The sequence below is a fragment of the Mustela nigripes genome, chromosome 7 (assembly GCF_022355385.1).
Source record: "Mustela nigripes isolate SB6536 chromosome 7, MUSNIG.SB6536, whole genome shotgun sequence".
NCBI classification, from domain to species: Eukaryota; Metazoa; Chordata; class Mammalia; order Carnivora; family Mustelidae; genus Mustela; species Mustela nigripes.
The window spans coordinates 35,052,960-35,070,329 of record NC_081563.1 but is presented as its reverse complement, the minus strand read 5'-3'; the positions used below and the strand labels follow the sequence as shown (position 1 = coordinate 35,070,329).

The 17,370-nt window shown below is 46.5% G+C and overlaps 1 protein-coding gene across 1 annotated transcript; it reads right to left on the bottom strand.

Annotated features, from left to right (window-relative positions):
• Nucleotides 1–273: 273 nt before the first annotated feature.
• Nucleotides 274–4,844, bottom strand: ITPRIPL1 (ITPRIP like 1). Its single transcript, XM_059405545.1, has 3 exons — nt 4,579–4,844; nt 4,311–4,414; nt 274–3,491 (listed from the first exon to the last, which is right to left on the bottom strand). The coding sequence occupies exon 3, from the start codon at nt 3,475–3,477 to the stop codon at nt 1,834–1,836; it is 1,644 nt and encodes a 547-aa protein (XP_059261528.1). The 5' UTR covers nt 3,478–3,491; nt 4,311–4,414; nt 4,579–4,844; the 3' UTR covers nt 274–1,833.
• Between the last annotated feature and the right edge of the window lie 12,526 nt (nt 4,845–17,370).

Genomic DNA, 17,370 nt, shown 5'->3' with positions numbered 1-17,370 from the left:
AGCATATGCATGTTTTTTTTGTAGCCACTGAGATCTTTTAAATTGGCTGATATTTTGAGAATGAATAACTTAGATGTTCCTTGACATTCTGGATTATTCTTTCCTGGCTCCTGGCTGTGCCACTGGGAAACCTCAGGGCAGACTGGTTCAAGGTGTATTGAGAAATACCAGGATGTACGGCGTGGAGCTATCAGGGTAACAGGAATATCTTGGCAATAGGCACGTGAGAATTCTGATCTTCTGTGGGTGTTATTACATACATTCCAACCAACACACAAAATAGCTTCCTTTATTGATTTGGAATGAAAACACCAGCAAGCTATTTTCTAAACAGAAAGAATATGGGTGTTTATAAAACATCAAAACCCCACAGGGTGGAACCAACCATCACAGCATCTTGAAAGCAGGACCTGGCAGATATCAGCAGACAACATGGGAATACAACCATTACTATGCAGTGCGGGGTCTCAAATATTGATCGGCATCAACTCCGGGGACATAAATTTGTCATTTATTTTTGCTGTGGGGAGGGTGTGGATACAACCAAAGCCCACAAGACCAGCATCTAAACCCCTTTGCGACTTGAGTTAAATGTGGGGCCAGGTTCTCCTCCCCAGATCTTCCTGGTATGCAGGGCAGGAACAGCATTGTTATCTCCAAAACAACCAAACAACCACACCTACAACTCTCGTCACTTTCTTAAGCCTCCACATCAGCATGCCCAGGATTTTGAAAGAAGGGCAAAATCCACCACTCCTATCTCCAGAATCACTAGTGTTAGAGCTGGACTGCTCTACAGTCCCTTCCTGTCCAACCCTGGCAACGAGCCTCGATTGTGATGACCCCACTTTGCAAAACCACAAACAGTTCAAAAAAAAAAAAATCCCTTTGTCATCTTTGAAAAGAGAATACAGAGGCATTAACAGACTGAGTTGAAAAAGCACAGTTACACGTGGTGGCTAAACCTTCTTTTCATTTGACAAACAAGTGGCTTCCTTTAGAAACAGTCGTCGTTCATCTCAGAAACCGCCCCTCAAAGATTGTCCTCATTAAGGGTTTTACAATGTTGCTTCCAGGCATGAGAAGCTCGTTAGATGCTAGCTATTTTATTAATTTTAGTAAATATGTTATTTCAATTATGAAACAGATCACCATTGACTTAATATGTTTGTGAATCAATGCTAATTGTTTGGATAGTATTGGAGTTTTCTTTCAGGTGCATAAAAACAGCTATATTATGTTCTATTTCATATATTATATGAAAATAGGGCTAAATTGAGAAATGGAAAATAAGCATTCTGGGTATATCTTCAAACACAGAAGGTCTGAAAAATTAGATCCTAACATACGAGAAGTTACCTTCACGGTACTTAGAATAAGATGGAGCGCTATCTGCTCAGAGGTGACTTAAGCCAACAATTCAACAAGGAAACCAGTTTACAAGGAATGTGCTGAGTCGCTCACAAAAAGAAATAAGCTGGAATGGAGGTATTCTCTGGTTCTCTTTTTCACTTCCAGTGTTGATACAAAACACAACCTCACAGGCCCTGTCTAGTCTCAACTCTAGCTACAAGATCGTCCTGTAACATCCGTTTCCCTGGGCCCTCCTCAGGTCATACTAAAAGTCGGGAGAGGAAAACCTCAGAAGACACACCCTAGATTAGGCCCTACAGGTTGGACCCCATCCTGATGAGCCCTTCAGGTGCTCCTTAAAGTTATCATAGCCACAGGCAAGGTGAAGGTCACACATACCACTGATGCGTCTGGAAAATAAACTCTTCGGCAGCCTGAGGAATCAGAAATACCTTCTCCCCTCTTTTAATGACCTTTACATTAATGTGCCTCTGCCAATGGGGCACAGGGCAGCTTTTTCACTTGGGTCAGAAGGTTGTGGAATTCTTCCACTGCCTGCGAGTGTGCCATGGGGTTTAGCACCAGGTGCTGGAAGAGATTGACGGGCTCGGCACTCCGAAACGTCTTGGGGATCGGGATGGTCAGGGGCAGGAAGGTGTTGCCAATGAGGAAATGGTGGAGGGACCTTTGCTGGAGGCCCCGGCCGAGGAACCAGAGGATGTCCTGCAGCCGCTGGGACAGCATGCTGTGCTGCCAGTCGGTCAGAGGCAGCCGCAGCAGCAGGTGCATGAGGGCTGTTTTGAAGTGGTAAGAGGTAAGGACCGGGCGGGACGCTCCCTGAGGTAAGCTCTGAAGGTCCCGCAGACTTAAGATGATCTGGAGGCACTTGAGGTGACAGGTGTTCTCTGGAGCAAAACGCCCGACCAGCTTCAGGAACAAGTGTTCACAGGCTGCAAAGGACTCGGGCCAGTCCACACTGGTGAGCGGTTCCTGGTCAGGAGCCTGACTCACCAGATAGACCAGGGTGTCTTCCCGTTGGACCCCCAGGACCAGGCGGATGGAGAGAAAGCGGCCTGAGCGGTAGTCCAGCCTGAGCTTGCAGGAGTTGGTGGACGGTGGGAGGCTGAGCTTGAAGTCATACTTGTGGGCCACAAGGGCCCAGGCATTGCCCACCATGTTCCGGAACCACTGTATGGTCTTGCACACGTCCAGGTGGGAGCCCGTGCACAGAGCCACCTTGATGGAGCTGCTGCACTTGCTCAAGATGGCCGAGTGATCCCTGTGGTGGTGCACCAGGCACAGCACGTCCCCCAGAAGCTTCTCGCGCTTGCACACACATTCCGACTCTACGAGCACACAGCCACAGCGGCAGCCGAGGGCCGGATCCCTCATCTCCAGCACGAACATAGTGCCCTGCGGAGGAATGATGGGTACCAGAATATCAAATTTCTGGGTCTCGTGGAGGGTTCCCCATTTCTCAAAGGCCGCCCCGATGCCCAGGCAGTCCTCCAGCTGTGGCTGAGCCTCCCGGCGGCTGAGCGCCCGACAGGCCTCGATGAGGTCATCCACGAAGCTCTCCACGAACTCACAGGTGCAGGGCAGGTCACGGGTGACATTCTGGACGTAGTGTTTGTAAAAGGAATCCAGGGCCTCCCGCGAGGGGAAGTCAGTGAGCCAGTTGTAGGAGGTGACAGGCACAACACGGACTTCCTCCTCCTCGTCGTCACTGCTGGAATCAAAGGCTGGCTCATGCTGCATGTTCTGTCGCAGGAGCTCAAAGATGAGAAAAAGGCAAAAGAGGCCAGCATTCCACAGGTTTCCCAGCATCCAGCTCAGCGGCCCCTCCTGGCCACTGGCCTGGAATGGCCACCCCATGTCTTTCTTCCCTAGCACTAACTGGTCACTGGAGGTGTCTCCTCTCCAGAAGTTCTCTGCCTTCTGCTTCTGCTCAGCAGCTCGCTTTCTCTCTTCAAACTCTATCTCCAACTGGCGCATCTCCTCGCTCATCCGCTTCTCCAGCTGCCGACTTCTAGCTAGTGTGTCTAGGTCCATCCGGTCACTGACCATCAGGGGGTGGTGAACTACATACATGACTGCCAGGAACACGAGGCTTATCAGAGCCATGGAGGCCTCTGCATCTGGAGAAGTAGGAGGGTGGGAGTCAGTAGTGATCTTCACCATTCATTTGTTCGCCAGTGCATATCCCCCAGCGCCCTGGAACCCCAAATCCTGGAAGTTAACTACTCAGGAGAAACAGAAAGCTCATAGAGCTGGGCTTGGACAGAGCAAGGGTCCGCCCAGGAGGTGGTCTGGGAGAAAGGGAGTCAGTGGGAGATGCCACTCAGTCTTTCTGCTTTCCTTCCACATGGTGTGGGTGGTCTTTAGGCCTCCAAAGTATGGACACAGCACTGTTTTCATTCCTGTGTAGGAGGGGGAGGGGGACCCTCGTGGGAGGGTGGCCTCACCCGACTCATCAGTCCACTATGGACACCAAATGTGCCCTGCTGATCCCAGAGGCTCCCTTCCACGGGCAGAAAGCACTGATCTGCCTGGGCAACACTTTCCTCTTGCCAAGCCCCAAGCCCCAGCTATAGCATCCCATTCCCTCTGTGACTTCACAATCCTCATTCTGTCACCCTCTGTCATCAGACCCCTCGGCCTCTCCTCCCTTGTGCCCAGTAGGGCAACTCCCAGTTGGCGCCAGAGAAGCACAGTGCCACCAGACTGCTCTCCACAGCTTCCCGCTGTGTTCTCTGAGGTCCTAAGGTGGCTGCCGGATGCCCTGTTGATGGGCCAGGCTCAGAGGCAGGCATGGCTCCACCTCTCAGCCCAGGAAAGTTTGCGAAGAACCAGGTGCCCAAAGCCACTTGACAACTGCAGTAGTCGGATCCTCTGCCTCCCCACCCAGCACGAGGACGGAAGCTTCTCGTATTCACCCCACAAGCTACTGGGCTTACCGAGATGATGAAGGACTATGCCCTGTGGGCGCTGAAGGCAGGTGGGGGGACTCTCCTCCCTCTGGAACTTGGCCTTCTAATTCTCACCGACTGCTCCAGGAGCCCTGTTAAAATTTACAAGGTACCTAGCGGCTGTGGCTCAAAGCAGGGTGACCCCCCTACACACACACCATTCATAACTTTCCCAAATTCCACGCCCAGAGAGCTGAACTCTCATCCGCCTGCCCTCCCGGGGGTGTCTCCCGGGACCTGGGGCCAGGTTACTCACCGTCGGTGTTAGCTGGAACACGGTCTTAAAGAGACAGCGCGGCCTGACTGCCCCCGCCTTTTGGCCGGCGCGGTGGGGGCTCCGGGTGCCTCGCCGGGGCCGCCCGAGGGTGTGGCCCCGCTCCCCCGTCCCGGGGGACGCACCATGTTGTCCGAGGGTCAGAGGGTCCGAGGGTCTGCGCGCGGCCCGCCCCGGAGCCCCCCTCCGCGCCGCGCGCCTCCCGGAGGGTTGCAGCCCCGCACCGCGACGCCAGCCGTCCAGGCTCCACCCCGCCCAAGCTCCTCCCAGCCCAAGCCCGCCGAGCGCGCCGCGGGAGCGCCGCCCTGGGGCCCCTAGGGCCCGGGTGGCGGAGGCGCGCCTTTAGTGCGCCGTCCGGGCGCCTGCGGGGTTGTGGCCCCGCACTCGCGGCCGAGGGGGGCTCGCACGCCGCAGCTGCTCGGTCTCTCGGGGGGTGGTGCCAGGGGCAACCGAGGGTACACTTACTGGGAATTTGGAATGCACCGTACTCAAACAGTGACGAGGATGGTGGCATCACTAGGAATTGACCGGGGCATGGGGGCGTCATTCCCAGTCCGGGCTGGTCCTGCGCACAACGGCACAGGAGCTGGGGTGTATTGTCAGCGTCCGTACTGTGCCTTACCCCCAGCCCACGCCCAGACTCAGGTGTCTCTCCCCACCTCCTTCTTATCAAGTGGCTGTCCTGAAAGGCCAGACGGCACGCGAAGACCTGGCTTGAGGCCTTACTTCTCGCTCACTAGCTCCGTAGGAGTAAGAATCCTAAACCTCCAGGGTAGCTCTGCTGATGAGAGGTGGGCGTATACAGGAAAAGTTCATGAAGTGTGGAGACTGGACAAGCCTTACGATCCAGTAAGATAGCTCCACGAAAAGGGTTTCCGGAAAGGATCTTCAGAGTATAACAAAGAGCCCCCAGCCCTCCTGTCCTGTGTCAGCTAACCAAGGAGAAAAGGGGAAGTGCTATCTTTTCATACTTACAAGCTCAAGTTCTTCTGCTGAAAGACAGATTTCAGCCTTTCTTATCCAGTGGCAATGCGCAGGGGGGCCCAAACAACTTGCACAGTGCTTCCAAAAATACTGACTTATTTCACTGTAGGAGGGAGAAAGACTATCTTCTGGCTAGCCATGATTGAAGTTCCAACGTTTTTTTTATTAACTTAGGGACTATTACCGCTAAGCATTTGCAAAATCACGCCATGACAATGAAGTTCTCTTTATTTCTTCGCTTATGACAATGTTGAGATGGAAAAACATATTCCAGAGTGTGCAAATAATGCTGTTGAAACCCATGTGTTTAGGGGCGCCTGGGTGGCTCAGGTGGTTAAGGGTCTGCCTTCAGTCAGGTCATGATCTCCAGATCCTGGAATCCAGCTCTGGGTTGTGTTGCTGGCTCAGCAGGGAGTCTGCTTCTCCCTCTCCTTCTGCCTGTCCCCCTGCTCATGCTTTCGATCTCTCTGTCTCTCTCTTAGATGAATAAATAAAATCCTAAAAAATAATAAGGCCATGCGTTTAAAGGCATGTGTGTTCAAATAAGGGTTTGTTTCAAAAATGATTGGCACATTAAAAGACATTTGCTTGTTTGTGCTCATGAAGTTGGTTACTATAGCAAATAGACTCCAGGCTAGAGAACTATAATCCATGTAAAAATTGCACTTAAATCGGCAAAAAGCCCTCTAGCAGTGAATATTTTTTGGCCTGTTTTTGGTGATTTTTCTGCTTTGGTGTGATGTGAAGCGATATGTTGGCTTAGTAGGATTAAAAGAAAACCAAGTCGTTTGTACACCCTGGCCTTCATGCTATTGGTAATTGTACACAAATGATGTGAGTAAAATGTAGCAGTGGCCACTCATTTTAACAACTGAACTCCTCTGTGGTGGAATTTATCCTTTTCAAGCAAGGAAACATGGTAGTTCCCCCCAGATAACTTTATTTTTATCATTAAATAAGTAAGTACATATGGGGCGTCTGGGTGGCTCAGTGAGTTCTAGCCTTTGCCTTCGGCTCAGGTCATGATCCCAGGGTCCTGGGATCGAGCCCCGAGTTGGGCTCTCTACTAAGCAGGGAGCCTGCTTCCTCCTCTCTCTCTGCCTGCCTCTCTGCCTACTTGTGATCTGTCTGTCAAATAAATAAATAAAATCTTTAAAAAAAATAAGTACATAGAAAGAAAGTACCTGCATAATCTATATACGATTCTGCCTCTTGGCATGTAAGACCTAAAATTTAAGACTGTTAATGTTTACTGGGGCACCTGATTGACCTGGAGGAACTTGCAGCTCTTGGTGTCAGGGTTGTGATTTTGAGCCCCACATTGTGTGCAGGTAGAGATTACTTAAAGAACAACAACAACAAAAAAACCTGTGTTTTGGTGAGAACAGTTGCTCAAAGGCTTGAAAACACCGGGAAAAATATCAGTAATATATCTTAAAAACAACTTACATGATTCTGAGTGATTTTCTTTGGCTTGATGAATCAGTAAATGTTACTACTGCTCAGTTGTTGCTGTTTATTCAGGAAGCCAATGCAGAGTTTGCAATTACTGAAGAACTAGACTTTATGCATAGTCTGTATGAGACAACTAGAGGCAAGAATATTTTAAAAGCAGCTGAGAAAACATTAATTCAGTACAACCTGACATGGAATCTGCTAATTTATGTTACTACCAATGGTAATAAAAGTATATGTGAGGGAGAAAAAGGCTTAGATAGGAAATCTACAAAGTTTGTGAAAATTTCAGGTGTTTAAGCCTATGGTTGGTTATTCATTGTATTATTCATTGGCAGATACTTTGTGGAAAATACTTGAATCTGTTATGTATTAATGAACCAATAATGTCAATGGTGAACTTTGTTCATTCTCATGTACTTAAAAATTATCAGTTCTGGGAATTTTCATCAGAAATAGATACTGAGTATCTTGACTTGCCCAACTGTCATCAGTTTTCCATCTTTTTGAGCTTGAGGCTGAGATTAAAATTTTTCTACACAAGAACTGCTTTCAACTACTCTCAGCAAGCACTGAATGACTATGGAAATTAGCTTTTGGTTGTAAACTTGATACTGGGGTTTTTTGGATGGTTTTTCTGTGTGTGTGTGTGTGTGTGTTTTAAGTAGGCTCTGCACCCAACATGGAGCCCCATGTGGGGCTTGAACTTATGACCCAGAGATCAAATCCTGAGCCAAGACTAAGAGTCAGACATTTAACTGACTGAGCCATCCAGGTGGCCCTTGATACTGTTTCTTAATGAAGTCGATGTAAAATTACAAGATAAAATCGTGTTTATATGTAAAATTTATTCTCTGACGAAATCATTTTCACAAACTTTAAATCACAAGTAATATCAAGCTGCTTTTTAAAACTTCCTGTCCTGTCAAAAATAAAACAAGAAGCAAGATATCCATTCCTACATACATTTGAAGCAGATATATTTTCTGAGCTCAGACCACATACAGTTCCAGCAGAGTTTGTCAGATGTCAGCACAAGTGGAAAGAACACCTCCATATTTCAAAATCCATTTAACTGTGTAATCTTTGTCAGTACTATACTGAAAAAACATTTTCAAAGAGGCAATATGTAATAAGTCATTACAGGGCGCCTGGGGGGCTCAGTGGGTTAAAACCTCTGCCTTTGGCTCAGGTCGTGATCTCAGAGTCCTGGGATTGAGCCCCGAATTGGGCTCTCTGCTTGGCAGGGAGCCTGCTTCCTCCTCTCTCTCTGCCTGCTTCTCTGCCTACTTGTGATCTCTGTCTGTCAAATGAATAAATAATATATTAAAAAAAAATAAGTCATTACAGATCAGCACTAACAGTTGGACATTTGCAATTAATTTGGGTGATAGGAAACATTAACCTTGAGCCCTACGTGACATGTTATTTCCAAAAAATAAAAGAATCCCATTCTTTTCATTAGCAGCTCCATATTACAAATTAATAACTAAATAAACAAACAAATAAAACACACTCAATTATTATTACATCGTGAATTTTGTCAATAAAATTTTGTGGAAATTTATTTTCTCTCATTATGTAAATGCCTACATAATTCTCACTTCTGCCTCTTTGCTGGGAAACACTGAAACATTTGCTCTCTGGCCATTTACAGAAAGAGTTACCAGTCCTTTGTTTCTAAGCAGCAAAATGTGCACATTTCCCCAGAACTTTTGTAAAAATGACACATGCTCATTGGAAAAATGCATATTACATAGGAGGAATAGGAAGAGAAGCTACCCTCATACCCCACTACCCGGAGATAAGTGTTAGAGATTTGGGGAGTAGCTTCAGGACATGGTTTGTGCCAGTATACCCAAAAATGTGCCCCTTGGAGAACTAGTTGCTCAAGCTGACCCTCCACAAACAGATTTGTATAATGTTTCTTGACAACCTTTAAATAAAACTCGTAAACACAGGGCGCCTGGGTGGCTCAGTTGGTTAAGCCTCTGCCTTTGGCTCAGGTCATGATCCCAGGATCCTGCTCAGCAGGGAGCCTTCTTCTCCCTCTCGCTCTGCCACTCCCATGCTTGTGCTCGCTTTCTCAGATAAATAAATAAACAAAATCTTAAAAAAAAAACTCTCATAAATACAAAACAAAAATGATCATTGTGAAAAGTTTGGAAAACATTGTAAAGTTAAAAAAATCAGTTTTTTAAAAAATCACCTTTAATCCTGTGGTATTGCCAGTTAGGATCCCCAGGAGGATGTTGTGGCATATTCAAGTTGAGTAACTGAGGAGAGTTTAATTGAAGAACAGAAGAGTTCCAGGGTTTGGGGAAAACTGCAAGGGACATTTACTGTTCCTGGAGCTAGGCCAACAGAGAGCCTATGTCTGGGTAAGGGTGAGGATGAGGGAGTGATTTGTTACCAAAACTTCAAGACAGTAGCTATGTGGAGAGGATGTCTGATAAGAAAATGTGGTCTTCAGTTGAGAGGATGAAGTCAACCCTGTGGGACACCACAGGAAGAGAGCTGAGTTCTCTCGAAACTCATTTCCTGCTGAAGCTTCTCATTGGCCAAAAGCAACTGGAAGCCAGAGAACAAGGGAGCCCCTTGATTCAGTCCTTCTGGGTCATCGTGTGGCCCTAGGGCACAGAGCAAGAAAGAGAAAGAGAGGAGAGGGTCCGCAGGGGCAGAGAGAGATGCACCCATCTGCCAAAGGTCCCCAACCTCGTCTCCAATGAGCGCCAGTCTGTGAGCTCACACTCAGAAATGAACTGCCTCAGCTCCGTACAAACACATTTGGAGCCCCACTGCTCAGACCACTGTGCTCTTCTCCTCCAAAAAGAATCAGAACTCCTCTGACGATGATGGCACAATAGGTCAGGACATCCAAAAAGTCAGGTGAGCCTATGACATCCCACTGATGTTAGAAAGTAAGAAAAAAAAAATTTATTAGACCAGTCTCAGGTGCTGTTAGAAAAGGGGGAAAGGGGCCACACAGAGAGACCACCCACTGCTAACGTGAATGGCAGGTGGTGCCGGAAAAAAATCATTATGATCATTGGGAGAAGGTGATCCATGGGTCTGGGAAAATATTTTTTAAATGATATAATTTTTTAAAAGATTTTATTTATTTATTTGACAGAGAGAGAGAGAGATCACAAGTAGGCAGAGGGTGGGGTAGGGGTGGGGAAGCAGACTCCCTGACAAGCAGCGAGCCCGATGGAGGGCTGGATCCCAGGACTCTGGGATCATGACCTGAGCCCAAGGCAGAGGCTTAACCCACTGAGCCACCCAGGTGCTCCAATGATATAAATTGTTAAAATGATATAAAGTTTTTGTAAAAGATTCGTGTGGTGCACCCATGTGTTTTCACATTTTTTTTTAACCAAAATTAATCAAATCATGACACAAATCTTACTCATGTTTTGGTCTTTACACAATAAACCTATAAAAATATAGAAATGTACTGAATGTATAAAAAATAGAACGTGTAAGTCTACCTTGAAGTGGAAAATAGACCAAAGCATAGTAAGTGAAAAAAAAAAAAAAGCAGGTTACAAGACTAGCGGGAATGTAATCCCCCTGCATGTGTGTATTATATCCTTAAGAAAAAAGTTTCAAAGGGTGGATTCCGAATGTTCCTCTGAGGATGGAGAGACTGATTATGGGCGACTTTTACCTTTCTCTGTGCCTTTTTCGGACTAGTTAACAATGATCTGGTAGTATTTTCACATCATAAAAAGTACCATTCAGACAGTGTGCAGGTCACGAATGAATGGGCTGTGTGCTCAAAGCTCTACTGTGAATTAGGTGAAGAGAGCTCACATTGCGTTTTCTAAAACAACAACAACAACAACAACAACAAAAAACAGGTGGGACCACGCTGGCTTGCCCTGGGACCGGCTTTGTGCCCTGGCGCAGCGTCTAAGCGGTTCCGGAGACCGGGTCTAGGGGCTTACTCCGACCGGTCAGTTCCCTTGGCGCCACGAAAGCCCTCTCCAGGCTGGGACGGCCCCACAGCCTCCCTTTGTCCCGCACCCCGCACGGACATGCTGTGCCGCCACCCTCCCGCGCACTTTTCTGCCCGCTCCGAGCCCTCAGCGCCTGGACCAGCCCCCCCTCCCCTCCACACATCGGTTACCACCCGCGAGCTGGGGTGTCACAAGGACTCGGGCGCACCGTTGCCAGAGCTGGCGACTCTCCGGGAAACTGGAGAGCCTCTGAAAGAGGATCTGGGCCAGCACTTCGCTCATGCAGACGGGTGAGGGGTGGGTAGATGTCTTAGATGAAGAGAAGGTATATGAGTTTGCTGGGGCTGCCATACAATTTTGGTGGTTTAATACAACAAAAATTTATCCTCTCACAGTTCTGGAGGGCAGAAGTCCAAAATGAAGGTACTGGCACGGCCATGCTTTCTGCGAAGGGTCTATAGAGAAGAAGCCAGCCGTCTTTGGCTTGTAGCTGTAGCATTCAGATCTGTCACTCCATCTCCACATCACCTTTTCCGTGTGCCCTCTATCTCCTACAAGGAGACTGTGGTTGGGTTGAGGGAACAACCTAATACACATGGTATCATTTTGGTCCTTAATTATATCTGCAAATATCCTATTTTCTTTCTTTATTTTTAATATTTATTTGATCAGAGAAAGACAATTATATGATCTCTCTGATATGAGGAATTTGAGAGGCAGGGCAGAGGGTTGTGGGGGATAGGAAGGCAAAAGTGAAACAAGATGGGATCGGGTCGGAGGCAAACCATAAGAGACCCTTAATCTCACAAAACAAACTGAGGGTTGCTGGGGGATGGGGCTGGGTAGGGATAGGTGGCTGGGTTATAAACATTGGGGAGGGTGTGTGCTATGGTGAGTGCTGTGAAATGTGTAAGCCTGATGATTCACAGACCTATATCCCTGTATCCCTGTATCCCTGGGGCAAATAATACATTATTTGCTAATAAGAATAAAAAAAATATTTTACTTATTTGACAGAGAGAGAGGGAGAGGGAGAAGCAGGCTCCCTGCTCAGCAGGAAGCCCAATGCTGGCCCATCCCAGGACCCTGGGATCATGACCTGAATTGAAGGCAGACGCTTAACTGACCGAGCCACCTGGCACCCCCCAAAGACACTTTTTTCAAAAAAGATCTCATTCCTGGGTTCTGGATGGACGTGAATCTTTTGGGGGTGGGGACATTATTTAACTTCATACAGACATACAGATAGATGGATTAAAAAGTAGACACTGCATGGGGTATCAGAGGTTGAATTGTGTCTCCCCAAAACTCTCTGCTGAAGACCGAACCCTCAGTACCTCAGAATGCCACTCTATTTGGAAATAGAATCTTTGCAGATAGATGATCATGTCTACATGAGGTCATTAGGGTGGGTCCTAATCCAATATGACTGGTGTCCTTATAAAGAGGGAACCTCTCCATAAAGAGAGAGCTGAGAATTACAAGTGTTGGTAAGAATGTGGAGAAACTGGAATCCCTGTATACTGTGGGCAAGCACATAAAATGGTGCAACCACTATGGAAACCAATGGAAGTTCCTCAAAAAATTAAAAAGAGAACTACCAGCTGATCCAGTGATTCCACTTCTCTGTATGTACGCCCAAAAAACTGAAAACAAGGTCTTGAAGAGATATTCGTACATCCATGTTCATTACAGCATTGTTCACAATAGCCAAAGGGCAGAAACAGCTTATGTGTCCCTTCTGGACAGCCACACTGAAAATTGTCTTAACCCAGAATGGAAGACTGAACTCCGTGATCAAGTCTTGGCTCTGCCAACAGCTTGTTCTGTGACGTGGGCAAGTCACTTCCTGTCACTCTGGCTCTCGGCTCCCGATGTGTAAACATTGGGGTTGAATGGAATCCTTCCAGCTGGCATGGTTTTCATCTACTGAAAACAATGGCCCCAGTGTACCAGCCAGGTCAAAGCATGCTTTTCATGCCTCAGACTCATTCAGCCTCAAGAACTGTGGGGGGCCAGCTCCCCCAGAGTAGCCTAGGGACACTGATAATCAGACCTGTGATGTCAGCACCCACATACACACCGGCTAAAAGAACCCAAGCCCCCAGTCTCTCTCAGGTTGTCACTAAATGATTACCTAAAAAGACACAAGAGATTGAGATGAGGGTCCTGTCCTGCTTTCCTACTTCTGATGCAATCAACTTTTTGCCCAGCACCCACCAAACGGGCCCTGACCTCACCCCACCAGCCTCCTAGGGCAATGTGTTCCTCTCCATTCAGCCAACTCAGACTAATCCTCTTGCCAGACACTAATAAGAGTCCATGGGACTCCCAGCTAGACTGGCACTGGCTTCAACTTGGCCTCCCAGAGTCTGGCCTCCTCCTGCTTTATCTTCTCATTCTCAAGGATGACCCCACTTGTCAGAGCTGTGCTCTCCCCAGTTTTCAATCTCTCACTCTGCCCTGGACTGTGGATTGCTGCCTGACTTGCTCCTGAATGTTAACACATGGCACTTGCAAGGGCAGTCCCCTAGACTTCGTCACTAATTGGATTCTAATTTCTCTTTCCAAAAGGTATTAGCAAAAAGAATTTTTTCCCACCTTGGGTTATTCACTTGAGTTTATTTCTGATTGGTGACATTTTCTTAGACTCTAAAACTGTAACACACATGTTATAGTAATTATATGAATCTTTATGGGGCCACAGGAAGTGAATACTAAGGTTGGGCTTCCCTGGCAAACCCAGGTAAACAGTCAACAGGACTATGTCTCAATAGTGGAATTCCTTTCTCATCCCCAAGCCCTGGGTTTTGCCCTGTCCCCTATTCACTTACTTCCCTAAATCCCCTTCTCCTGTCTTCTGGGTCTAAGTGTCACCCTGCCCCAAGTCCCAGCATCAGCCCTTGGAGCAAGCAGGCATCAGATTTTAAGGAATAATTGATGTGCTTGGGCCTATCACCCACCCCAGTCCAGTCACTGTCCCTTTCCTGATTTGTTTTTAACCCCATCAGACACTCTGCCCAGGATAGGCCTTTGGCTCTTTTCCTCAAAGTGCATTGTTATAGCAGAAATGCAAAGATAAATAAAAGGAGCTTATACTTGCCATGAAGGAGACACAAATTATCTTTGTTGGGAAAGGAGGAGGAGAGGGGGAGAGAGGCATAGAAAGGTTAGAGACTGGGGTGGGTGGTAAAGGAGGGACCCATCATTGCTCTGGCCTAAAACCCCCAGAGAGAGCCAATGGGGAGAAAAAAAAAATTTCCTCCACCCTTCTAAGTTCTCTGTGGGGAACACCATAACAAGACAGATTAACAAGAGAAAAACCAACAGAATTTTATTAACATGCATACCTCATGTATACATTAGGAAATACCCAGGGAAAGAGAAGTAACTCTCTAAGATGGCTTAGAACTCGGGCTTAAAAAACCACCTTCAGCTACAGACAAAAGAAAGATGGGTGTGGGGGAGCCCAGTCATGGGAGATAATCAGGTAAAGTACAGAGAACAAAAGTGAGGTCTGTTCTGCAGATTTAAGTGCCTTCTCCATTAATAAGAATTTCTTTTTATTTAAAGCCATTCTCTGGGGCGCCTGGGTGGCTCAGTGTGTTAAAGCCTCTGCCTTCAGCTCAGGTCATGATCTCAGGGTCCTGGGATCGAGCCCCACATCAGACTCTTTGCTCAGCAGGGAGCCTGCTTCCTCCTCTCTCTCTGCCTGCCTCTCTACCTACTTGTGATCTCTGTAAAATAAATAAATAAAATCTTTAAAAAAAAAACTTAAAAAATAATAAAGCCATTCTCTTTCTGGTGCAGAGAGGGAGATGCCTTTATAATTGGAGATTTCTTTTATAAGGTAAATTTTCCTTATAAAAGGGAAACTTCTGCTCTGTTTTCAGAGCTTCTCCTGTGTCTGCTGTTTCTCAAAATAACCAGCTCCAAATTACCCTAATGCCAGGTGTCTGAGTGGTTCAGTTGAGTGTCTGAATCTTGATTTTGGCTCAGGTCATGAACTTAGGGTCCTGGGATAGACCCATGAGTTGGGCTTTGGGCTCTGTGCTCTGTGGGGAGTCTGCTTGAGATTCCTCTCTCTCTCTCTCTCTCTCTCTCTCAAATAAATAAATCTTTAAAAAATATATGGATGCCAAAGAGGCATATTTGGGGGTGGTACTTTCTGGTCTTGTACAGTGTGAAGGGAACCCCTATAGTCTGAGGATTAGAGAGCTGCAGAGAGGACTGCACAGGAGTCTCTGAGGTGGATAGAGAGGCCTGGAAAGCCCTCCATCAAGCTTCCCTGAGCCCTCAGAGGAGTGAAAGTGGCACTGAGCATGCAAGAGGGTAGTCCTCTGGAGCCCAGAGCCATACTCAGGATCTGCATGACCCAGTGAATGGGGGCAGAGGGCCAAGGGTTGAGTTCCTTCTGAGAATCTAGGGGTCCCTTGGAGAAGGGGGAATGTGTAAAATATAATAAATGACAAAATCTTCTTCTAACTCAAAAATCTTTCCACAAAGGTAGTAGAAAAAGAAACAAGTTTTATTATTGAATAAACATTAAATCAGTAAAGGAAATCAGTGTCACCCCAAAATATGCCTTTTGTCATAAAAATTATGTTGAGCTGAAGGCAATTAAGAAGCAACAAATGTAAAAAAAAAAAAAGAAGAAGAAGAAGAAGAAGCAACAAATGCAGGAAAAGCTGTCTCTACCATTTCCCTTTATGTCTAAAGGCAGGACAAAAATTCTCCCTTTACTGGAGACAGACTCTTATCAACCCAGAGACAGCACCAGAGGATTCTGTGAGCACACCTCTCCATTAGCTTCTCTATGTACATTAACCTTCCCACAGTTTGCTGTCCTTCGAAGCTTAATACTGCTTTACATTGTCCTGTCATTTCTCCACAAATTGTTCTTTTCTTTTTAAAGATCTGTTGAGAGAGAAAGAGCTTAAGTGAGTGGAGGGGAAGAGGGAAAGGGAGAGAGTCTCAAGCAAACTCCATGCTGAGTGAAGAACCCAAGGCAGGGCTGGATCTTACAACACCAAGATCAAGAAGAGAAATCAAGAATTGGACACTCAACCAACAACCACCCTCAGAGGGTGCACCTACAAACTTCAGCTGCATCATAAGCCAGAGTTCTAAGTTATCACTTTGAGTTACTCTTCGTTTAGGTTTCTTCCACTGTACAGGTTAAGAAACTGTTTGCTTCTATGTTTTGTTAGAGTCCCAGCTGAAAATCCCAGATGGTTAGAAATAAAATTTTGCCTGCCCTACCCCAGAATGTGATGCACTAACTCCCTCAATGTTTGCATTTTTTTTTTTTTTTAATAGTCTTAGGATGCCTGGGTGGCTCAGTCAGTTAAGCCACTGCCTTCGGCTCAGGTCATAATCCCACGGTCCTGGGATCGAGTCCCACATTGGGTTCCTTGCTCAGCAGGAAGCCTGCTTCTCTCTCTGCCTCTGCCTGCCACTCTGCCTGCTTGTGCTCTCACACTCTCTCTCTCTCTCTCTCTGATAAATAAATAAATAAATAAATAAAATCTTTAAAAATAGTCTCCATGGGGTGCTTGGGTGGCTCAGTGATTTAAAGCCTCTGCACTCAGCTCAGGTTATGATCCCAGGACCCTGGGATTGAGCCCCGCATCAAGCTCTCTGCTCAGTGGGGAGTCTGCTTCTCCCTCCACCTGCCTCTGCCTACTTGTGATCTCTGTCTGTCAAATAAATAAAATCTTTAAAAAATAAAATAAAATAAAACTAGTCTCCATGCCCAGTGTGGGCTTCAAACTCAAAAACCTGAGATCAAGAGTCACCAGTCAGGTGCCTCAATATTATCTTTTTTTTTCTTTTTTTTTCCTTTTCTTTCTTTCTTTCTTTCTTTTTATTATTTTTTTATTTTTTATTTTTTTTTTTTTTATTTATAGCGTAAGTAGGGCAGGGACAGTGGAAGAGGAGGAGAGAGCTCCTCAAGCAGACACCACACTGAGCGTAGAGCCCAACATGAGGCTTGATCCCGTGACCCTGAGATCATGACCTGAGCTGAAATCAAGAGTCAGACACTTAACTGACTGAGCCACCCAACTATCCTTTGCATTTCAAAAAGACAGCTTCCAGGTCTCTGAGGAAACATTCCAGAGCTGTGAGACTGGCCAGAGTACTAATGGCTTATTTAGTCATTATAAAGATTTAGGTACATTGAAAAGGACAGAGAAAAGCATTCTGAAAAGAAAGGGAGTGAATTAAAGGAGAATTAAGCATCTTATTTGTAATTTGTGTCTGGCCTTATAGGGACCTGACTGAGCCATCTACACTTGTCTGGGCTTGTCCTGAATTGACCAGGGTAATTTCTGCCACATAATGGAATGGAAACTTAACCCAGGAATTCAAT

Bases quoted from the DNA above. Each gene is read 5' to 3' on its own strand.
- ITPRIPL1 (XM_059405545.1), bottom strand. From the start codon at position 3,477: ATGGCTCTGATAAGCCTCGTGTTCCTGGCAGTCATGTATGTAGTTCAC.